At 42.8% G+C, this 22,540-nt stretch overlaps 1 protein-coding gene and 1 pseudogene across 1 annotated transcript; one reads left to right on the top strand and one right to left on the bottom strand.

Annotated features, from left to right (window-relative positions):
* Nucleotides 1–2,197: 2,197 nt before the first annotated feature.
* On the top strand, nt 2,198–11,908 carry LOC121162902 (vomeronasal type-2 receptor 116-like). Its single transcript, XM_040990132.1, has 6 exons — nt 2,198–2,418; nt 4,185–4,476; nt 5,149–5,955; nt 7,498–7,725; nt 8,732–8,855; nt 11,001–11,908. Exons 1-6 carry the CDS (start codon nt 2,198–2,200, stop codon nt 11,906–11,908), a joined length of 2,580 nt encoding a protein of 859 aa, XP_040846066.1.
* An 8,080-nt stretch (nt 11,909–19,988) lies between these two features.
* LOC121162901 lies at nt 19,989–22,144 on the bottom strand (annotated as a pseudogene).
* Nucleotides 22,145–22,540: the final 396 nt, after the last annotated feature.

Raw genomic sequence — 22,540 nt, 5'->3', positions numbered from 1 at the left:
AATGGAGACTCTAGAAGGGACTGTGTCAATCAATGGACTCTTCAACGACCACATCGTTCTTGGAGTGGCAAGACTGGCAGCGACCCATGAATGGTGAACTACTGGAACCACTTGATCGAGTATCTCAGAGCATGCCCCACATCTGGGAATTAGGGTAGTTGGGAAACTGGGTGGGGCTTCTTCCTCTATATCCCCCTTTAGGCCTTGAACCTTTTTTTACCCCAATTAAATATGTAAGGATTGTCAAAAAAAAAAAAAAGAAAAGAAACCGAATACACAAACTGTATTTGAAAACACAATTAGGCTGTGTTCACATACTGTTCCAAGTAGCAGAGAATATGCATTTTTTCAAAGAAACATGAAACATGAATAAAATGAATAGGTTTATCGGTTACTCCATTTAGCTGAAAGTTACTGCTACATCAACTCAAAAGTGAACCGCACATTACTTGGGGTTGAACTAAGTCGATGATGCATTGCCCTTAATCACAGAAGCAACTTGGAGCTGCTAGTTAATGAGAAGCTTCTGAGGAATGCAAACCACTGACTTTCTTCTTCTGTTTACTGGACTGTGGCTTTTGTCACCATGGTCCAAAAAATGGCTCTTCAGATTCTAGAATATGAGACCACATGCAAAAGAATGAAAAAAACAGGGAAAAAATCTTGTGTCCACCCACCCCCATCACTGACTGACCTACTCCTTAGGACTAGCACCGTGCAACAACACCTGGGTTAGCTTCAGGAAAACCCTGGAAAGGATATTTTCACTACTGTTCATGAACAACTGGAATAACTTCTTTCTTTTTTTCCCCCTTCTTTCTTTAAATAAATAAGCAAGGGAAAATGACTACTAGTGAACAGACTCACAGTATTTGCCATGTTAGAACAGGAAGAGGAATAGTTGATGGATGTCATGTTCTTGCCTATACTCAACCCTGAGAAACACACTTGAAATCAGCTTCGGTTCCCTGAATATCATTCTGAATTGGGGAATGCTAAGTCTTCAACTTCTTGAAGACTTAAATAATAGTGGTTTCAACAAAGACATATCAGTTATGCCCTGTGTAATGGACATGTGACCCAGCAAACAAGCTTAAAGACACTCTCTACATAGCTTTTAAGCAGATATCAGAAATTGGGGCAAACACTGATCCTTGGGATATCAAATGAAATGTAAATCCTCATACAGGAGACCAATATAGAGAAAGACACAAACCTATGTTACGTCCTTCTAAGAGTTAATGGAGCTAACAACAATATGTCATGGTAGAACTGAGTGGATTACATAAACACATGTTTAGCAAGTTAGGCTTAGAAGGTATTAGAAGGTATCTTTTATCAGGACAGGTGAATTATGAACAATTTATTTCATGGAGTTGCACATTGTTGACCCAATCAAACTGAACTTTCATTTCACTTTTCAAACTTTGAAGCTTAGCCCAGTGATTAGGCACTGGAGGGACACGCACAATAATCCAAGTGGTGAGTCAATGCCTTGGAGACTGAGGCAGTTGAAGTGCTAAGATTCTTCTCCACCAGTTGGAAGCCTGATTTTAGGAGAATGATTGCCAAAAAATTCCAGCAAGAAGTGCACTTCGAGATAGTTCCCACAGAGCCACTCCCCATTGATTGAGGAGATGTTCCTACCATTTTCAATATGTGACCCTCTTGATAAAGTGTCCCTTGAGTTAATGAACCAGATTGCATGTGTGTGTGTGTATGAATTCCAACACTAACTCTCTAAAACTTCCAAAGTTCTCAAAATGAACATAACATTTTTGTCCCCTGGGTAAAATCTTCAGAGTTGATACTCCTGTTTGCAGTAGAGGAGTTAGGAGAGTCCAAAGCAGGTTGTTTTTTCAGAGGTGTTTTTGCTCATCGTGGACACTGGCAGGTGCACAGCCTCAGGGCACAGTGATCCCCTGAGTTCTGATCACAAGGACAAGAGGCCATGGCCTCACTGATGGGATGAACTGTGAAGCATCTCCCTTTGGATTTGTGTCCCTGTGTGGCTCCACAGACTTGCATACACTGACTACAAGTAGTGGCATACAGCAGGACTGGAGATAGAAATGGGAGTTCCCTGCATGCTGCTTTAGCCTCCACAGAAACAGCTAAGAATGCACAAAAACCAGCTCCAATTCTCCTACTATCTGAAGGTGCTTGCGGCTTGAACCCTGTAATGGGTTGCTATACCATGCCATTGCCTGTCATGTTTCTGTGCCTGCTCCTGAATGCTTGGGGCAGTTCCCAGGACAGTCATCCCCAGTACTGCTATAAGCCATTGGGCCCCAGTTTCGATGCTGATGGAGACCTGCTGCTGGGTGCCTTTTTCCCCCTTTACTACATGAAACCAGAAGCAGCCAGGATCCGTTTATCATTCCTAACCCAGCCAAAGGATGAAGTAGCAGCAGACAGGTAAGCCCAAGGTTGACTTGTGTGTGAGCTGTGCTTATGTCTGTGTGTGAGTGTCTGCTTAATCTCCCTGTGCTTTCTCACTCTTCAGAATTCTCAACAATGTATACAGAAGCTGCAGCAAGACACACAGATGAAGGCTGGTGTGTCCTTCCTCTCTTTCCCTTTAATATGCTTCCATTCCCACTTTTCTATTTGCTCTCCCCATGCCTTCAAACACAGATTAATGAGAAAAAGCAAGAGTTAGAAATGGAGGGTGAAAGAGAAGAGAGGAAATATTTCATATACTCTCCATTGATCTGAGTCCTCACTAGCTCCTGAAATTTCTGAAATGAATGAGGCAGACAAAGCTTTATTCTCAACCTTTCCATCCCAGAGCAAACCACATGCAATGGTGATTTGGCATGAGGTCAGTGTAGGTCTAGGCTCTCAGTCTAAAGAATTGCTTTGAAAAACTGTTCCTGAGAGCTCAGCCTATTGTGTCTGAGATCCACCACCCTCCATGCAAGCTTCTACACACAGAGATCAGAAATTGGATCTTTCTCAGTACAAGACTTGTGAGCACCTGATGTTGATTCAAGGTGATCATCACTGTCACAGTCCCCATTCCTGTTTTCAGTGTGTCCCCATTTCTCAGTACTTCCATCCCGTCCAAGGGTACTACCAGTTCACCTGGTGTGTCCTGGATCTTCCACAGATAAGCATTTCATATGAACTGACTCATAGCATTTGGGATCTTTTGCAAACGGCACCCATCACTGCACAATAGGTTTTGTCCAGGCTGTGCCTTGCAGCATTTGCTTCTCACAGTAATTTCACATCTAGATTTATATTGACATCCAAATAATTGTGCATGTTTATTAAAAATGACATGTTGTGAAAAGTGTATGTTTTTCATCATTCTGTGTATAATGTTAATCATGTCAGCATCTATATGACTTCAATGCTTACAAGCAAATAATCCATGGAGCCGTTTAGGTCCTGTTCCATTGTGGCCTTGGATTCTAGAGTGAATGCCCAAAGTCATCATTCTGATGATAATTTTTTTTTGAAATTGACACACATGCATTTTGCCATAAATTACATGAGAAGTTTCATAAAAGCAGTAGCAAAGCTACGTATTTTGAGATAACAAAACGTCCAGTCCAACTTATACTAACCAGGGACACTTACTAAACCCCATCCTTCCACTCAAGCTAAATAAAAAACAATGTGCTGGAAAACAATGCAAAACTGAAAAGTTAGAATTCAGTGCAGGAGGAAAAGAATGAATGAAAGTGAAGGAAATGCTGTGAGAAGTCATGTGCCAAATGTTAATTTGTCAGGCAAATATAACTTAACCACTTGCTTCCACAGGAGTTGAAATGTGACAGTGGAATTTTCAGAAAGGGCTCAGGAAGGTGGCTTTCTTGGATCTATTTAAGAGGAAAATACTGTCAAAATATTGGAGTAACTGACAAGCGAGGAAGAATTGAAACCATTCCAAAAATCAGGGATAAAAGAAATGCTTTCTACACTCTGTGTGCCCACAGAGTTCACTCTGTGAACTTTTCCTAGATGGCTCATGGAGGTGCACCAGCAGAGGTGTCCAAGAGCCATTCTGAAATCCTGCAGAGCTCTGCTGAACTCCTTTCTGCACCTCCATAACCACAGCTGAGCTACCCAAGAATGGCACCTGATTCTGTCTATTGTTGCTCAATTGCATTGCTGTGTGGCTGCACTGAATTCCATGGTCTGATCCTCATCTGTGTTGCTGCTTCTCTGTTTAGGTGGCTGTGGAAGAACTACCAATATGTGCTGACCTTTTACTTTGCCATCCAGGAGATCAATAGGGATGAACACTTGCTCCCAAACAAGTCCTTGGGTTTCCAGTGGTACAATGCCTTGGCCAGTAACAGCTTCACACTGTTGAATGCCCTGCACTGGCTGACAGGGGATCATAGCTTGACTCCCAACTACAGGTGCCAGACACGGAGTAAGTCAGTTGTTGTCCTTGCTGGAACAAGCTCAGTGTTCTCTGCTGAAATGGGGACCATTTTGGAGCTCTACAAAATCCCACAGGTGAGTGGAACTTGAATTCTGTTGAGTAAAGTTTTCATCTTCACTCAAGTCACTCTGACATTTTTAAGGAAATGAAAATGTAGAAGTCACTAGCTTCCATTTGGAACTCTGCTAGGACCATGACAGTTTCAAAGGACCCCACAGTGCCACTTAGATCTGATGTCCTCATGCCCTCTGCCTAACTCTGCCCTGCTCATATCCCATCCAGGCCGATTTTAACTCAGATTCATTGCTAATTTCACTGGTTTGATGCAAAGTGAACCGAGTGTTTGTGCCTGTGTGTGTGTATGCCTGTGTGTCTGTGTACATCTTTGAAAGCTGAGAAACAAAAATAAATGTTGTAAGCAATCAGGGCTTGCATCAAATACCGGGTCCCTGCAACCATGCAGGAAATTCTGAAGAGGCTCCTGGCTTCTTCCTTCATATTGCCTCAGCTCTGGATCTTGTATCCAAAATTCAAGCCCCATCTATTCTTATCCTGGATGATGAACTCACACATTTCCTCTAATGACACAAATGAGGTTTCCCATGTGAAACATGCCCTTCTGTGTTCCCACAGGATGCATCGTGGCCATCTCAACTGGAGATTTTCTGTATCCAATAATATTATGTTCAGTTTGTGAGACATATTTTTCATGTTTCTCATGACAGGTAATGCTGATTTTCTTTCAGCTCACTTATGGTCCTTTTGATCCCATGCTGAATGATAAGAAGCAGTTCCCCTCACTCTATCAGATGGCCACCAGTGACAGCTCTCTGGCCCGTGCCATGATCTCCCTGCTGCTGCATTTTGGCTGGACATGGGTGGGACTCTTGGTGTCTGATGACATGAAAGGAGAGCAGTTCAATCAGGACATCCAAGCAGAGATGGTCAAGAGAGGAGTCTGCTTGGCCTTTGCCATCAAGCTCCCTGAGACAAAGACAATGTATGAAAACTCTGACAGCTCTTTCCTTTATTGGCTCAGCATTTCCTCTGCAAATGTGCATATACTGTACAGTAACATCAGGAGCCTCTTTACCATGAAACACCTTGGTACATTCTATCTAACCGTGGGGAAGGTGTGGCTCATGACAGCCAAGTGGGACATTGTTATGGATGAGACACATCACATGTTGCACTCTTTCCATGGGGGCTTTTCCTTCTCACAACACAAGGGCAAAATCCCAGGACTCAAAATTTTCCTCAAGACAGTGAACCCCTCCCACTACCCAGAAGACTTCCACTTTGGTGAATTGTGGTTTCATTTTTTTAACTGCCTACCTACTGGGTCAGGTTGTGGACAATCAGCAGTCTGCCATCCCAATGTTTCCCTTGAAAATTTCCCTGGACACATTGACATGCTGACCGTGTCTGACTCCAGCTATTTTGTGTACAATGCTGTGTACGCAGTGGCCCACGCCCTGCATCGGGTGTTTCTGGAGAAAGAAGAAATGGTTTTCCCAGAAGACACAGCTCAAGCTCTGATTCTTCCCTGGCAGGTAAGCCTCCTCCACAACAGGACATGCTCTCAGCATCACATGGCAGTAGCATCTCACCAGGATATATTCATTTTGACATCAGCATGATAAGTCATGAAAGAAATCAGACTCTTTCTCAGCGTGCTGTATTTCCTGGGACGATTCAGGGTAGCAATGTTTATAACTGCTTTGTAAATCACCTGACAGCAACAGAGCTTATATTCTCTATTACAAACATGATAAATTATGAGTGTTTTCCCTGGTGAGTGTGGTTCATTTCACAGTTTCCTAATCTCCAGTTCAGTTCATTTTGTTTCAAAGGTGAAGATTTTACTCTGTCTGGTGTCTGAGTAACATTCCACCTTGATAATACACCACCTTCTGCTTATCCACTCATTGTGTGGATGGACATATAGATTGCATCCATATTTCAACATGGATGTGACTGTTCAAGGCATGTTTCCATGACCAGGGTTTAGCATTTTTTCTTCCTGTTAGACTTGTAAATACTGTGAGGCAAAACCTCACTGTGCTGATGTATTTCTGGTCATGTCTGTTTCATCCATGCACATGCCTATTCATATCCTTAACCCACATATTAATGGGATCATCTTCTTGTTATGATTTTCTCTATCCTGGCATTTTCGGGATATCATATCTGGTTGAACACATATAAAGATGTCTACCTTTCAATTCATGGAATTGTCGCTACACTCTGTTGAGTACTGTCACACAAGTTACTTAGCTGGAGGATACTCCTGTGTAAGGTTTTGTTTATTGCTTCTTGGCTGAGGTCAGTTCTCATGCATTTCATTTTCTCTACTAACTGAATGCTTTCAGGTGTTATATTTAGTTTTTCCACAAATCTTGATAGAATATCTAGATGTAGTCTGAATTAGATCCAACATTCTAATATCTGCATGCAAAACAGCAATTTTCACAGCTTACTTTTTAATACAGCTTGGTTTTTAAGAGACCATTCACTAAATATGAGATCGCTCAGCATTTGTAAAGCAATGCACCTCTCAGAATATATACATGGTTTGCTATGGATTTTAACCCTGCCTTATTACAACCTATTACCATGCGAGAGAATTAAATTGACATGATCTTCATGCATATATAGTAAACTGTACTAATCAAATTAGTTGAGTCAATCACACAAAGGGAATGTCTCACAAAAGGCATGCTCACATTTTTTTCATGTATGCCTCTGTGTAATTTGCTTTACTGTGTAATTTCCAAGCCTACTTGCAATAAGAGCTCACACACAAGTTGGGACATGCTGCCTGCACATGGAAAGGAGTAAGTTAATTGATTATGAAGGTGACCATAGATAAGGTAATGGAACATTTATGAAGTTTAGTTCACATCAGTGGAGACACCGTGACAGCAAATTCCCCTGACTTGAACCCATGGCAGTATGATGGCTCAGACCACTGGCATTCGGCCATTAATGTCTCAGGGCATAAAGTGAAGGAAAAGGAAGAATTTCCTAGGACATATGTACCTCCCATCTCTAATTGGATTGCTTTCCTATTTCTAACTCTGCTTCCCATCCAGCTACATCCACTTCTGAGGACAACACAGTTCACCAACAATGCTGGGGATCATGTGTCCCTCCACAAAGCAACACCTCATCAGGAACACTACGATATTCAGAACATTGTCAACTTTCCTGCAGGCCTCCGAGTGATGGTTAACGTTGGAAAGTTTTCCTCTGGGAGTGGACATGACCAAGACCTGGTCATCAGGGAAGACATGATAGAATGGCCTGTTGCATTCAAGGAGGTATGGTTCTGGGGAGAATTCTGGACATGCTCAAAAGGCTCTGGGTGGATGAGGATCCCCTTGGATCTCACAACTTCAGAGTGGAGCACTGATATATTAAAAAGTCACAGGGAACTAAATTCCGTGAGTCTAAGAAAATGCTTACAGCCAGCTTTCCTTACATCCACTCTACCTGGGTCCCTTAACAACCATCGAGAACAGGCAATCCTGGGATGATAGGGATGCAGGGACATCTGTCTTCTAGGCAGCTTACACAGTTGACACAGAGACATAGTTTACACCATGCGTAGTTATAAACAACAAGTCACTGCTTCTAAAGTACTTCCTAAGTCTCATGTACTTTCCTTCCTTGTCTCGATGATAAGCTACAGATGCTTGAAAAGGACAAAAGAAAGCACAGCGGGAGTGTGCTGATAGTACTCTGGCAGAGCCTGTAACATAGGCAATATTCCAAGGGGCCAAATGTGCCTGCCTTCAGGGGCTTGTCTCCATGCACCCAAAAAGAACTAAAGCATTCCTCCCAAGGTTCACACCCCATTGACCAGTACTCAGCACACACTCTTCTAAACTCTTGGCTACAAGTCATGTACTGAGAGGACCCTAATGGGAACCTTAAATAAACACCCAGTTCTCATGTCCCATTTTGGCCCAGAGCTATGGTGCCCCTTGCACATGCATGAGTAAGTGTGTATTTCAGATGCATGGAGTGGTTGAGTGACTTGAATGATAAACGGTGATGAATACAAATCCATTGCCATAGGCATACATCTGCATTAATGAAATGAATGTGATCAGATCCTGACACTATCTGGTAATGAGTTGGAAATCTTGAATGAACATCAAGAAACACTAAAGTCAAGGTTTCAGTGCCATTAACAGGACCAAGACTGCAGAAGGCATACTGATGAGGGCGGGCTTGTGATGGTGATGGGGGATATAGTGGCATCTTCTCCAAGTGTGTCGTGATGTGCCAAACCCTGACCAATGCTTCTTGATGCTCCCGCAGACTCCAACATCTGTGTGTAGCCAGAGCTGTGGGCCAGGATTCAGGAAAAGGCCAGAGGAAGGATCGGCTGTCTGCTGCTACACTTGTGCTTCCTGTGCAGAGGGGGAAATTTCCAATCAGACAGGTATAAAACACATAACTTACCTATGAGAACTCCATTGTCTTAGGCATAGTGGCAGTGGCATCACAGTGTATTGTTGTTCTCCTGGCACACATTCACTCACTCTTTCAAGATAGTTGCTTTAGGGTTACTAATGCCACCTGATTGTATATGACCTACTACCTAACAGTGCTCAGCTGACACGTTGATTCTGTTAGGGAGCCTCCATTACCATCCACTGCTGCATGACACAGTCTGTACCAAGTCCTTTGAGTAAATCACACTGAGTTCTAACCAAGCAGCAGGAGTTGTTTGTTGTCAGCACTGTGTGTGGATTCCTAGAAGGCATGAAATCAGCACTTTTCTATACACTGCTGACAAACAGGGAGCTACTGCACATACACTGTTAGGGAGCTATCGTATTACTTCCTGGTTACATCCTTGACGTTGTGCACATGCGGAGCACTCAGAACCTACACCCAACATTGTCCTTTAGAAGTAGAAAACAGAACAAGAGAAGAATAAAAGACAGCGAAAAATGAAGGTGCAACATGCCAAAGCATGTGAATTTTGGTCATCCTAAGATTTTTCACAAGTTCAAGATTTGACAATTAGATATCCAAATCAAATGCACTGAGCACATGAAAGTGCACTAAGACTCATTGGGAAAGAACTTTATGGTCCAAAATATCCTAGGTAAATCAACTGTTAGACAAATCTTCAGATTTCATCGAGTGTCCCAATGCCAGTCATGGCAGCTGACACAATATTTTGATTTCAGTTTTTCAGACAGCAAGAATACCAGAAAATAATGATTTTTTTCAACACTCATGCAGTTAAAAAATATAAAATGTGACCTATGGAAGAATATAAACCTGTTTGTACCCAGTGTTTCAGTAAGACTGATGACAGAAGTACTTGTAAATTCCATCAAAATTGACAAGCATTTTAAGAAAAGACATGTAACACAGCTCTATTCGGAAATATTGCAGAGATATGTGACCTCTTTAAAAATATTTATTTCTTTATTTGCAACACATTGTAACAGAGAAAGGTGGAGAAACAGAGGTAGACAGAGAGAGAGGTTCCATCTCCCGATTCACTCTCCACATGCACAAAATGCCAAGCAGGAGCTGACCGAGGACTGAAATCAGGAGCTCTACTGTTGCCTTTTTCATGGGTGGTGGATTCCTGAATGGTTGCTTCATCTTAGGACACTTAGCCAGGTGGTGAGCAGAGAGCTGCACCAGAAGTGGAACAGCCAGGACTCCAACTGTTGGGATGATGTCATCACAGGTAGTGGATTTTCAGACATAACACTAGCACTGAGGCTCATATTCCTGCATGAGCATCATGTGCAAACACTAAGAGCATTGATGCAAGTGTTACCCAACTAACAACTCTCTCAGCATTTCACTGATATTTCCTTGAAACAGAGACAAATCCACTTACCAACCTGGCCCTGATGATGTCTTTCATGCTATAGAAGCTCGAGTGATGTATTTCAAGACATACTATCTTGTCTGACACTCAGAGTGATCCTGATACATGGTGTGAAGCAAAAATGTGAATATCCCATGACTCCATTTGAACATGAATGGAAAGCTATAAAAATTACATAATGCAATAAAGATGATGAAAGTATCACCAACCAAAATGATCTCATGTTAATAGTACAGCATCACTCATATCATCCCAGCCTCTATATGGAAGAATTGACAGCAGAAGTCCATGATTGAATTTAGAGTCTGTTTCCAGTGTGGATCTCCTAGAAGTGAGAGATCATTTAATTCTCCATCTATGTGAAAAGGTTTAAACAAACGAACAGAGAAGCATGGGTTAACCCGTGTCAATGCAGTCTTTTCCAGAGGAAGAAATTATGGACTGTAAACACAATGATCAGAATAACTTGCATGCATTAGAATATCAATGAGCAACAGCCTGAGTCTGTAGAGCACAAACTGTGAAACACTTTGCTAAAATGGATTTCTTCAACCTGCAAAAGTAAATTCACCAGGGGTCAGAAATGCAGAAACATACTCCTGTGTGACATAATAGAACACCTTAGCAATATGTACACAAAGGGGCATTGTAGAGTGACCATTTTCCCAACAGGAAAAGATTCTCAGTTAATGCAAGGGAAATCATGAGTCTCTTTCTGTCCTACAGATGCAGAGCAGTGCATCCAGTGCCCACAGCTGGAGTACACAAACACGGAGAGAACTCACTGCCTCCCCAAGCTGGAGACATTCCTGAACTTTGAGGATTCTCTGGGGATGGCTCTGGCCTGCATGGCTCTGACCCTCACTCTCCTCACTGTTATGGTGTTGGGGGTCTTTGTGAAACACCAAGACACACCCATCGTGAAGGCCAATAACCGCAACCTCAGCTACATCCTGCTCATCTCACTCCTCCTCTGCTTCCTCTGCTCCTTCCTCTTCATTGGCTGTCCCAACACTGCCACCTGCCTCCTAAGACAAATCACATTTGCCCTGGTGTTCACAGTGGCTGTTTCTGCCGTGCTGGCCAAAACCATCACTGTGGTTCTGGCCTTCAAGGCCATGAAGCCTGGAAGGACCATGAGGAGATTGCTGGTGTCAGGAGCCCCAAACGCTGTCATTCCCATCTGCTTCCTCATCCAATTGACTCTCTGTGCCATCTGGCTGGCAACATCTCCTCCCTTTGTGGACACAGATGCATACTCTGAGCATGGACACATCATCCTCTTGTGCAATGAGGGCTCCATCACTGCCTTCTACTGTGTGCTGGGCTTCCTGGGCTCATTGGCGCTGGGCACCTTCACTGTGGCTTTCCTTGCCAGGAAGCTGCCTGACACGTTCAATGAAGCCAAGTTCCTGACATTCAGCATGCTGGTGTTCTGCAGTGTGTGGGTGACCTTCCTGCCTGTGTACCAGAGCACCAAGGGGAAGGTGATGGTGGCCGTGGAGGTCTTCTCCATCTTGGCCTCTGGTGCTGGGCTCCTGGGCTGCATCTTTCTTCCCAAATGCTACATTATTCTCATAAAGCCCGAGAGGAATTTGTCGAAAAGCTTCAAGAAAACAACAGGTTCCAAATGAGTCTGACAGTTTTCCTAGGAGTTTTTGACTGAATTACCTTCAGATGCGAAAAATATCAGGAGTGACTTTCTCTCTAAATACTACTTGTGCAAAGTACAATTAGCCTAGCTGCTACATAGAATGAATGTCCACCTCTGGCTCTGACCTGCTCTCTGATCTCTGTTTGGGTATCCTGGCTCCAGACCCATGAATTGGTTTGACTCCTCTTGTTGGTTCTTGTCACAACCCTGAAATAAATATTGCAATGATGAGATGTGATATAGGGTGGGAAGGGTCTCATTTTGTCACGATTCTCTGTGTCAGTCCCTGAAAATTAGTAATAGGCTTTCGAAAAATTTCTAGGTTGAGTAAAAATATTCATGATGTGAATCAAATCTGAGGTCATGTACCAGATACAAAAGCCCGTCACTTTATGTTACATGGTTTTTCTGCGATGCCAGAGATTGAATTAATTTGGATTATTTACTAATGTGGGGTCAATATTTTATATTTGGTAAGTCAATTAATACTCACTGGTTTTATGGTCTGCACCCCTGACTTGCTGAGTGTCAGTTTTTGACCTACATGCATTTTAAGGGAGTTTTTTCCAGGATACAGAATTCACTTAGTCATGCGAACACTGTATGAGCACCGTATGAACACTGGATTGGCCCAAAGCATCTTGATCAATGCTGCCTAGAACACTGTTCTAGAACATTCTCCTTATCACTTTGAATGGATTGGCCATGTCTACAAGGTACTGATACCATAATTGTATGTTCTTCATTCCGTACAACTTTTTGGCAATACCTCTGTTTACAAGTTTTCTCTTCAATGGCACATGCGCACACCATGTTGTTTTGAATCATATTAAAATCTCACATCCAGAATGAACAGTTTTAGGTTGGACGCACCTGTGGCAGGCAAGTATCGCCACACTGCTTGGGCACATCCTGATTTGGTACAGTTTGCTCATATGTTTGCATAAGAATCTCCTCTCTGTTGACTGGATGTGGTTCCATTACTCTGTAAACAAACAACATACCCTCTCCAATGCCCTCAGCCTCCGTGTATGCAACCAACCCTCTCCTTCACTTTATTTTTTTTTAACGATTTATTTTTATTATTTTTTTTATTGGAAAGGTGGATATACAGAGAGGAGAGATAGAGAGGAAGATCTTCCGTCCGATGATTCACTCCCCAGGTGAGCACAACGGCCGATACTATGCCGATCCAAAGCCAGGAGCCTCTTCCGGGTCTCCCAAGCAGGTGCAGGGTCCCAAAGCTTTGGGCCGTCCTCGACTGCTTTCCCGGGCCACAGGCAGGGAGCTGGTTGGTAAGCAGGGCCATGAGGATTAGAACCGGCTCCCATATGGGATCCCGGGCGTGCAAGGCGAGGACCTTAACCACTTGCGCCACCGAGCCGGGCCCTCTCCATCACTTTCTAATTCATCACACTGCCCATTATTTGGCTTCTTCGAGGAACTAAGGACAAGAGCAGATATTAATTAGATTAATGGAAGATATCAAATGAACTCTAGACAACAAGAAGTAGGTACAGCTTTCATTGTTACTATCTATTTTTTTCTTACCCACAGAAAATATTTGGTAGGTGTTACACCCAAGTACAGTCAACCATTAGAAATACAATTGCAGTAGGCAAACAGTTGCAATGATGTAACTATGAATTTTGCAAATGCCAAATCTTCAAGCTTCTGAAGACTTACAGAACAGTTGTCTAAACAATGGAATATCACTTATGTCCTGTAGAATGCACATGTGACCCAGATGACAAGGTATTCGTCATATTCTATCAATTACCTGTAATCAGAAAATCAGAAACTTTGCAGTTCCTCACACTGAGCCCGGCATATGCTTGCAATGGAAGAACCTCAACTGAACTTGAACTGTGGCAATGTAGCAAGGTGGAAGAATCCACATGGGGGAAGGTGGGGGAGGGGTTATTCCAGTGTCTAAAAAACTGTGTCACATAATGCAATGTAATAAAAAAATGGATAAATAAAATGAAATTTTACAAAAATCAAAGGAAAATTACATTGTCATGTAAGAGTCCAGGAAGAGAGCCAAGCCTTGTGATTTTCCTTTTAACGTTATTAATAGCATGTAGATGTAGAACTGTGTGGATTCCACATGTACATGTCTATCAAGATGGTCTTAGCACATAGTATAAGGTATCTTTAGATAAGACAGGTGAAATTTGAAGTTTCCTGCATGGAAACATAAATCTTGACCCAATAAACCTGAACTTTCATTTCACTTTTTGAGCTCTCAAAACTACCCCTTTGGATAGGCACTTGTGCAACCCACAGAAATATCCAAGTGGCAAATCCATTGGAGGGGTATCCTATCAGTAACGATGCTTGATCTTCTTGACAGAGCATCATATGAAATAATGAAACTGAGTGTGTGTGTGTGTGTGTGTGTGTGTGTGGTTGCCTGCGTGCATGTATCTGCATGTGTAATTGCTCTTGAGAATTCTAAACAGTGTATAGAGAAGCTGCAGAAAGGCACAACAATGAAGGATGTTGTACACTCCCTTCCTTTGCCTTACATACTCTTCCCTTCCCACTTTTCTGTTTGCTCCCTCATGCCTTCAAAGAGAGAAAATGGAGGGCAGAAATGCAAACATCAGAATATGAGGTTGGGAGAGGAGATAAGAGGTGATATTTTATACCCACTCCATTGATCTAACCCCTCATTAGCTCCTGAATCTTCTGAGGTGAGTGAGGCAGTTAGAACTCTAGTCTCAATCTCTGCTGACTAGGGCATGAGAGTATATTACCATCTCCAGGATGGAGAATGGGCTTGAGGTCAGTATTAGTTCCAGTCGTGCCGTCTGAGTGTTCACCATAAGAAGTTGTGAACATACTATGCCCAGACTTGGGAAAGAGCTCTGTGGCCACAATCTTCCTACTCCAGCTCTGATTAAACTTCCATCCTAAGCACTACATTAGTGATGCATATCCCTGGACCTGATCCACTTTATGCTATTGTGTCCATGAACACTCAGTGTCATTCTAAATCTATAATCCCACACTTCACTCAATATTGGACACTTCAAATGTCACTCAGTTTGCACACCTCTGTGGAATAAGCTAAGGAGTATTTTGATTGGCAAGTTTTACTGGTTGGAATTATGGGGCACATTGTTGGATCCTGAGGTATGCTTTTTTCAGCAGCTTTTACTACTTGATTTCAAAGACTTGCTGGTCAGCCTGCAGCTTGCCCATCACTGTCACAAATCCTCATTCCTGTTTCAGTGTGTCTCCATTCCTCAGTCCTTCCATTGTGCCCAGTATACCCCCAATCCACCTATATGTTTCTGCATTTTATGAACGCTACTCTTGGTTGTTTGCTAACCAGCAGGTCCCGAGACTATCAAGTGGTGAGGGGACAGTTTTCTTTTACAAAGAACCATCAGATACAATCAGGTGAGGGATGTTCATTTATCAGAGAGAATTTCAGACTTACATAGAGTAAAAATGGAAGGGAAAAGTGTGTTCCGATGGTGCTCTCACCCAACAACCACACTGTAACTGATAAGTAGGCATGCCTATCTCTCTGGGCTCTCCAGTCCCAGGTCACATTGCCCACGCATGCCTGGAAGCTGTGCTTAGGGCAACCGGCAGGTAGGTCGAGATTCATGGGTCCACAAAGCTAGCACCTGAGCTGAAAGCTGTATTTTGGGGCATATTCATTGCACTCTTAGCAGTAATAGCAAAGGTACCAAGTTTGAGAGAACAAAGCTTCCACTCAGACATATAGCACTAGAGCACTATTATTAAATTCCATCCTTTTTCCAAGCAAGAGGGAAAGATGCAGAGAAGTTCCAGGAAAAGAATACAAAATGGCAAAAATAGAATGCATGGTGCCCAGTGGCTTGGCTTGGTGCCTCAAGTCCTCACCTTAAAAGTGCCAGGATCCCATATGGGCGCCTGTTCTAATCCCGGCAGCTCCACTTCCCATCCAGCTCCCTGCTTGTGGCCTGGGAAAGCAGTGGAGGATGGCCCAAGGCCTTGGGACCCTGCACCCACATGAGAGATCCGGAAAGAAGTTGTTGGCTCCTGGCTTCGATTCGGCATAGTACCAGGTGTTGCGGCCACTTGGGCAGTGAATCATTGGAGCGAAGATCTTCCTCTCTGTTTCTCCTCCTCTCTATACATCTGCCTTTCCAATAAAATAAATAAATGTTAAAAAAAAAACTCCTCCCAGAACCTCAGTGTGCAGAAAATGAATCATGCCTCTATTTCTTTTTCAGTTGTTCTTCTGAATGAAGATTTATTGACTTTCACTGTAGTAACTTTCAAAGTGGTATGAAGCCGATTGCAAAAAAGGGAACGGTGAGATTTTGTTTGTTTGTTTGTTTGTTTTAAAGATTTATTTTTATTAGTATTTCTTTTTTTAAAAAATTTTATTGTTGTTTACATTGTATTATGTGGTACAGTTTTATCGGCGCTGGGGATTCCCCCCAACCCTTCCATACCCTTCCCCCCATGGTGGATTCCTCCACCTTGTTGCATAACTATAGTTCAAGTTCAGCTGAGATTCATTCCTTGCAAACACATGCCTAGCATAAAGTCCAGCGTCTTATGGTCCAGATAAGTTCAGTGGCCTCTTGGGGAGACCTTCTCTGGTCTGAAGGTAGGGCTAACAGAGTAAAGATCTGGTCAGTTAAAAGCCCCAACAAAACCTCAGTATCTATATACAACATTATGGAATTAATTGACATAGTATTGGGTAAACAATCTGTTAAAAAATAATGCAAGTTCCATTCTTCGAAACATCTGGGTTGAGACAGTATCAATGACAGGTTCAAAAAATAACAAACAACCAAACAAAAAATTACAGGTTAAACCAAGGCAAACATGTGGTATGTAACCTTTTGGGATTCGCTCATTTCCCTTAGCATTATAGTTTCCAGTTGGGCCCATTTAGCCACAAAGAACTGCATTTTGTTTTTTTTTAATAGCTGAGTAGTATTCCATGGAGTAGATGAACCAAAGCTTTCTTATCCAATCTTCTGCTGATGGGCATTTCGGTTGCTTCCATGTTTTTGCAATTACTGATTGTGCTGCTATGAACATAGGGATGCATGTTGGTTTGTCGTGAAACAGGTGTTTTGAATATATTCCTAGGATTGCTATTGCTGGGTCATATGGTATGCAGATTTTGAGTTGTTTGAGTGTTCTCCAGACTGATTTCCATAAAGGCTGTACCAACTTGCAGCTCCACCAGCAGTGGAGTAGTGTTCCCTTTTCCCCGCATCCTCGCCAGCAAGCGTCGTTGGTGTTCTTGTTTATGTGGGCCAATCTTACTGGTGTTAGGTGGTACTTCATCGATGTTTTAATTTGGATTTCCCTTATTGCCAGGGAGCTGGAACATTTTTTCATATGTTTGTTTGCCATTTGGACTTGTTCCTTTGTGAATATTTGCCCATTTCCCGTGCCCATTTCTTGAGTGGCTTGTTTGTTTTGGTTTTTTGGTTGTTTTGAAGTTCTTTGTATATCCTGGAAATTAGCCCCCTATCGCCTATATCGTGTGCAAAGATCTTCTCCCACTCTGTGGGTTGCTTTTTTACTTTGTTGATTGTTTCCCTTGCTGTGCAGAAGCTTCTTAGTTTGATGAGGTCCCATTTGTTTATTCTATTCTCAACTGCTATTGCTTTTGGTGTCCTTCTTAGAAAGTCGGGACCTACTCCTAGGTCTTGTAGGGTATTTCCTACATTTTCTTGCAAGAGTTTGAAGGTTTCTGGATGTAGGTTTAGGTCTTTTATCCATGTAGATTGGATCTTAGTGTATGGTGATAGATGTGGGTCTATCTTTTTGTTTCTACAGGCTATCAGCCAGTTGTCCCAACAACATTTACTAAAGAGGCCTTCCCACTTGCTTGAGTTGTCATTGGTCTTTTTGTCAAAGATTAATTGGCTGTATTTGTGTGGGTTCCCTTTTGGTGCTTCTATTCTATTCCATTGATCTTCCTTTCTGTTTTTGTGCCAGTACCAGGCTGTTTTGATAACCACTGCTCTATAGTATGTCCAGAGGTCCGGCATTGTGATTCCCCCTGCTAACTTCTTATTCTTCAGGATGGTTCTAGCTATTCGTGGTTTTTTGTGTTTCCAGATGAACTTTTGAATCATTGTATCCAGTTCCGTGAAGAATGTTTTGGGCAATTTGATTGGAATTGCGTTGAAAATGTATATTGCTTGTGGTAGTATAGACATTTTAATGATATTGATTTTGCCTATCCAGGAGCACGGGATGTTATTCCATCTTTTGAGGTCTTGTTCAATTTCCTTTTTAAATAGTTTGTAGTTTTCTTCAAATAGGTCTCCTACACTTTTGGTTAGATTTATTCCCAAAGACTTCATACTTCTCTCTGCTATTTTGAATGGTATCCTGTTGGTTAGATCTTCTTCCATCTTGGTGTTATTCGCGTACACTATGGCTGTTGATTTTCGTTCATTAATTTTGTACCCTGCCACTCTGCCAAACTCTCGTATAAGTTCTAGCAGTTTCTGTATTGAGTCTCCTGGTTTTTCTATGTATAGGATTATGTCATCTGCATATAGTGAAAGCTTGACTTCTTCGTTTCCTATACGTATGCCTTTGATTTCTTTTTCTTGTCTTATGGCCTCTGCAAATACCTCTAGGAATATGTTGAATAGCAGTGGTGATAGCGGGCACCCTTGTCTTGTTCCAGATCGCAGTGGGAAGGGTTCTAGCTTTTCTCCATTCAGTATGATACTGGCATTGGGTTTTTCATAAATTGCTTTGATTATGTTGTGGATTTTCCCATCTATGCCTACTTTGGCTAGAGTTTTTAGCATGAAGAGGTGTTGGATTTTGTCGAAAGCTTTTTCTGCATCTATTGAAACTATTATGTGATTCTTGTTTTGCAGTTTTTGGATGTGGTTTATAACATCTATGGATTTCCGAATGTTGAACCATCCCTGCATTCCAGGGATGAATCCTACTTGATCCGGATGAATGATCTGTCTGATGATTTTTTGAATTCTATTGGCTAGGATTTTGTTGAGAATTTTAGCATCAATGTTCATCAGAGAAATAGGTCTGTAGTTTTCCTTCTCTGATGGTTCTCTGTCCGGTTTTGGGATTAAGGTGATGTTGGCTTCATAGAATGAGTTTGGAAGGGTTGCTTCCTCCTCTATTGTTTTGAAGAGCTTGTAGAGGATTGGGGTTAGTTCTGTTCGGAATGTTTTGTAGAATTCTGTAGTGAAGCCGTCTGGGCCTGGGCTTTTTTTCGTTGGGAGATCCTTGATGACTGTTTCAATCTCTGCCTCGGTTATGGGTTTATTTAATTCCTCAGTTGCCTCCGGACTGAGTTTTGGTAAGTGGTGGGAGTCCAAGAACTTTTCTATTTCTTGGTGGTCCTCAAATTTGTGGGAGTACAGTTCTTTGTAGTAATTTCTAATTATTTTCTTAATGGTTTCAGTGTCTGTTGTTATGTTGCCTTTTTCATCTTTAATGCTATTGATTCTCACTTTCTCTTGTTTTTTTTTTTTTTTTTTTGGTCAATCGGGCCAGTGGAGTGTCTATTTTGTTTATTTTCTCTTTTATTGCAAAGGCGGATATACAGAGAGGAGAGACAGAGAGGAAGATCTTCCATCTAATGATTCATTTCCCAAGTGAGCACAACGGCCGATGCTATGCAGATCCAAAGCCAGGAGCCTCTTCTGGGTCTCCCACACGGGTGCAGGGTCCCAAAGCTTTGGGCCATCCTCGACTGCTTCCCCGGGCCACAGGCAGGGAGCTGAAAGGGAAGCGGGGCTGCCAGGATTAGAACTGGCGTCCATATGGGATCCCGGGTGTGCAATGCGAGGACCTTAACCACATGCGCCACCGTGCCCGGCCCGGGAACGGTGAGTTTTAAGTGAAAAGGAAGCTAATGGGGAGAGCACATCACCTCGGGCTTCAATCAGCATATCACCTTTGAGCGAATCGAGATTCTTTTGTTCGTTTGAAACAAAGTTCCACAGCTCTGCTCTCCAGGGATGCTGCAGGCTCTCCCGCCAATGTCCTTCCCTTTGGGTGGGTCTCCTGGGCCAGGGGTAAAAACGTTTTCAAAAATACTGCCATTTGCCCAGCACAATGTCTTCGATCGCATCCACACACTGCGTTGGAAGCCAGTACACCCAGTAGTAAGAGTGGGACCCAACTGAAATGCCATCATGTGTTAATCTTCCCGTCCTTCGATGCGTGCGCTGACCACATTTTTAAATGGAGCCCATGGGCAACTTCTCAGGCCACTCTTTTGTGCCAATCCACAGCTGGTCTTGTTCAGGCTTCAAGGTGAGTCTCAATTTCCCTCCAGACTTATTGTACATGCCAGACAAGGGGACTGTGGGCTGGTGCTCCTGGGCATCCTGAACAGGTGGCATCACTTCTTCAGCTTTTCCTTTATCCAAGGCTTTCTTACGTTACTTCTGTCTACACAGGAGCTCCTCCTTGTTCTCATCCGCATTCGCATCCTGCTACGCAGCATCTTTGGACATGTTGATGCTAAGACATCATTGATTGTGGAGCCAACCACCTTGATCTTGGCTCCACTGGTCACTCTGGTTTCTCTCAATGTCTTATCCTCAGGGATAAGTCCCTTATACACAACTTTCTGCATGGCAGGTGAGAGACCTGTAATGGAGCAGATCTTTCTGCTTCAGCTCAGAGCTCATGCTGTCCAGCGCAGTGCAGGGACCATGAGGACTCATCAGTGGCCACGGTCTCAGCCCCCGTGTCCATCACGGCTTCCTTCATTGCCATCCAGGGCCCCAGCCTCAGCCATGATCAAACATGCCTCTTAAAGAAACAGGTCACTCATGACTTCATTCAAGAACAAATCTCAGCCAGGTGGACTCTTGGAAGAAAATGCTCCAAGGTTCACAAGGAACCCAAGACCACAGGAGAATTCGCCCCACCCTGGGAATCTTACTGAGCCTTCTGCTTTCTCCTTTCACCTGACATACGTGCTCTCCAGTGCTGCTTGTATGTCAGTTTCCTTGGAAGTGGATGAAGGTGGAAGGAATATATGCAAATGAGAAGATCCAAATGGCAAGAAGAGGGTTGAGTGCACTAAGCAAGCTGCTGTAGCATTCTATCAGTGATTGCCATGTGCTCAAGTGGGAGGCATTCTGATCCTGTGCATGGAAACAATGAGGGACTGTTGGATCTAATCTGGAATATTCTAGACTGTAGCTTAGAAGACTTCCTGAAGGGTAAGTGTGGTAGTCTAGTAGCTAAAGTTCTTGCCTCGCACACATTGGGATCCCATATGAATGCTGGTTCTAATCCCAGCAGCCATACTTGCCATCCAACTCCCAGTCTGTGGCCTCGGAAAGCAGTCAAGGACTTCCCAAAGCCTTGAGACCCTGCACCCATGCGTGAGAACTGAAAGAATCTCCTGGCTCCTGGCTCCTGGCTTCAGCTCAGCTCTGGCTATTGTGGTCACTTGGGGAGTGAATCAGTGGAAGGAAGATCCTCCTGTCTGTCTCTCCTTTCTATATATGTGATTTTCCAAGTAAAAAATATTTTTAAATTAAGAAAAAAAAGATGCCCTGAGTAATGGGCTCTAATGCTGAAAAAATCTTGTAGAGAGTTTATCAGGGGATAAAAACTGGCTTTATCCACAGAGAGAAGTGATTTTCTAGATAACGTGCAAGCCGAGTGGCCAGGCTATATCCATTTGAAATGTGCACTATGAATGAGCCTGAACTACCCAGCTTGGAATCGTTCATCATGGCTAGAGTTTTCCACATCCATCAAGACACAGTTGTGTCCCCAAGTAAGTGGAAAGATGAAATTTAAAGCAAAATCAGAAGATAAAGCAATGCATTGGCTAATGAACTTGCAAATGTAGAATCAGTGTCATGTATGATTGAGGATCCCCTATACGTGAATAAAGACATTCCAACATAGATTGATAATGAGTATTTATTAAGATGTGTGTAGTCAATCCAGAGTCGCCACAGAGTAACACTACAGGACAAAGAGACTCGTGTCACTGGCAAAGAAATCACACATAACTTGTAGTGCAACAAGCCTGGGGTACAAAAACATAAAATCTGTGTGACTTGGAAGTTGTATAAAATATGAACACTTACATTGATTGCATGTGACAATGGAACAGAATGCAATTCAGTCTTCATATTTCATGTTCAGTCAGGGATATAAATGAAATGACGGTTGTAGCCTTAATGGGCAAATGCAATGTCACTTACTGCATGTCTTATTTTTAATGAAAATAAATGCTTTTTCAAATTTTCATCACTTACTCTGAGATGGAGGCAATGGAAAGCTGTTGACAGAGACAGAGATGTCTCCAATTGTACATCCACATCTATGCATCCCAATGCCTCATCAGGGCTGTGACCACAACCAAAAAGGAGAAAAACTTTGTATCCTCACTTGGGTGACAAGAACCAGGGCACATGAGATTTCACCACTTTCGTCCAGGCCTGTGGTGTTGGAAATATCATTGCACCTAAGCATGATGAGTCCACCTAATTCCAGGGACCCCAGGGGTCAGAAGTACAGACCAGGAGCCAGAGACCGGAGCTGAGGTCATTAATTCAGAATACTCAGCTAAATGCCATACACAAAAATTCTCTTAAGCAAATGA

The sequence above is a fragment of the Ochotona curzoniae genome, unplaced genomic scaffold (genome assembly GCF_017591425.1).
Source record: "Ochotona curzoniae isolate NIBS_2020 unplaced genomic scaffold, NIBS_Ocur_1.0 contig_589, whole genome shotgun sequence".
NCBI lineage: Eukaryota > Metazoa > Chordata > Mammalia > Lagomorpha > Ochotonidae > Ochotona > Ochotona curzoniae.
This window is presented reverse-complemented; position numbering and strand designations above follow the sequence as displayed.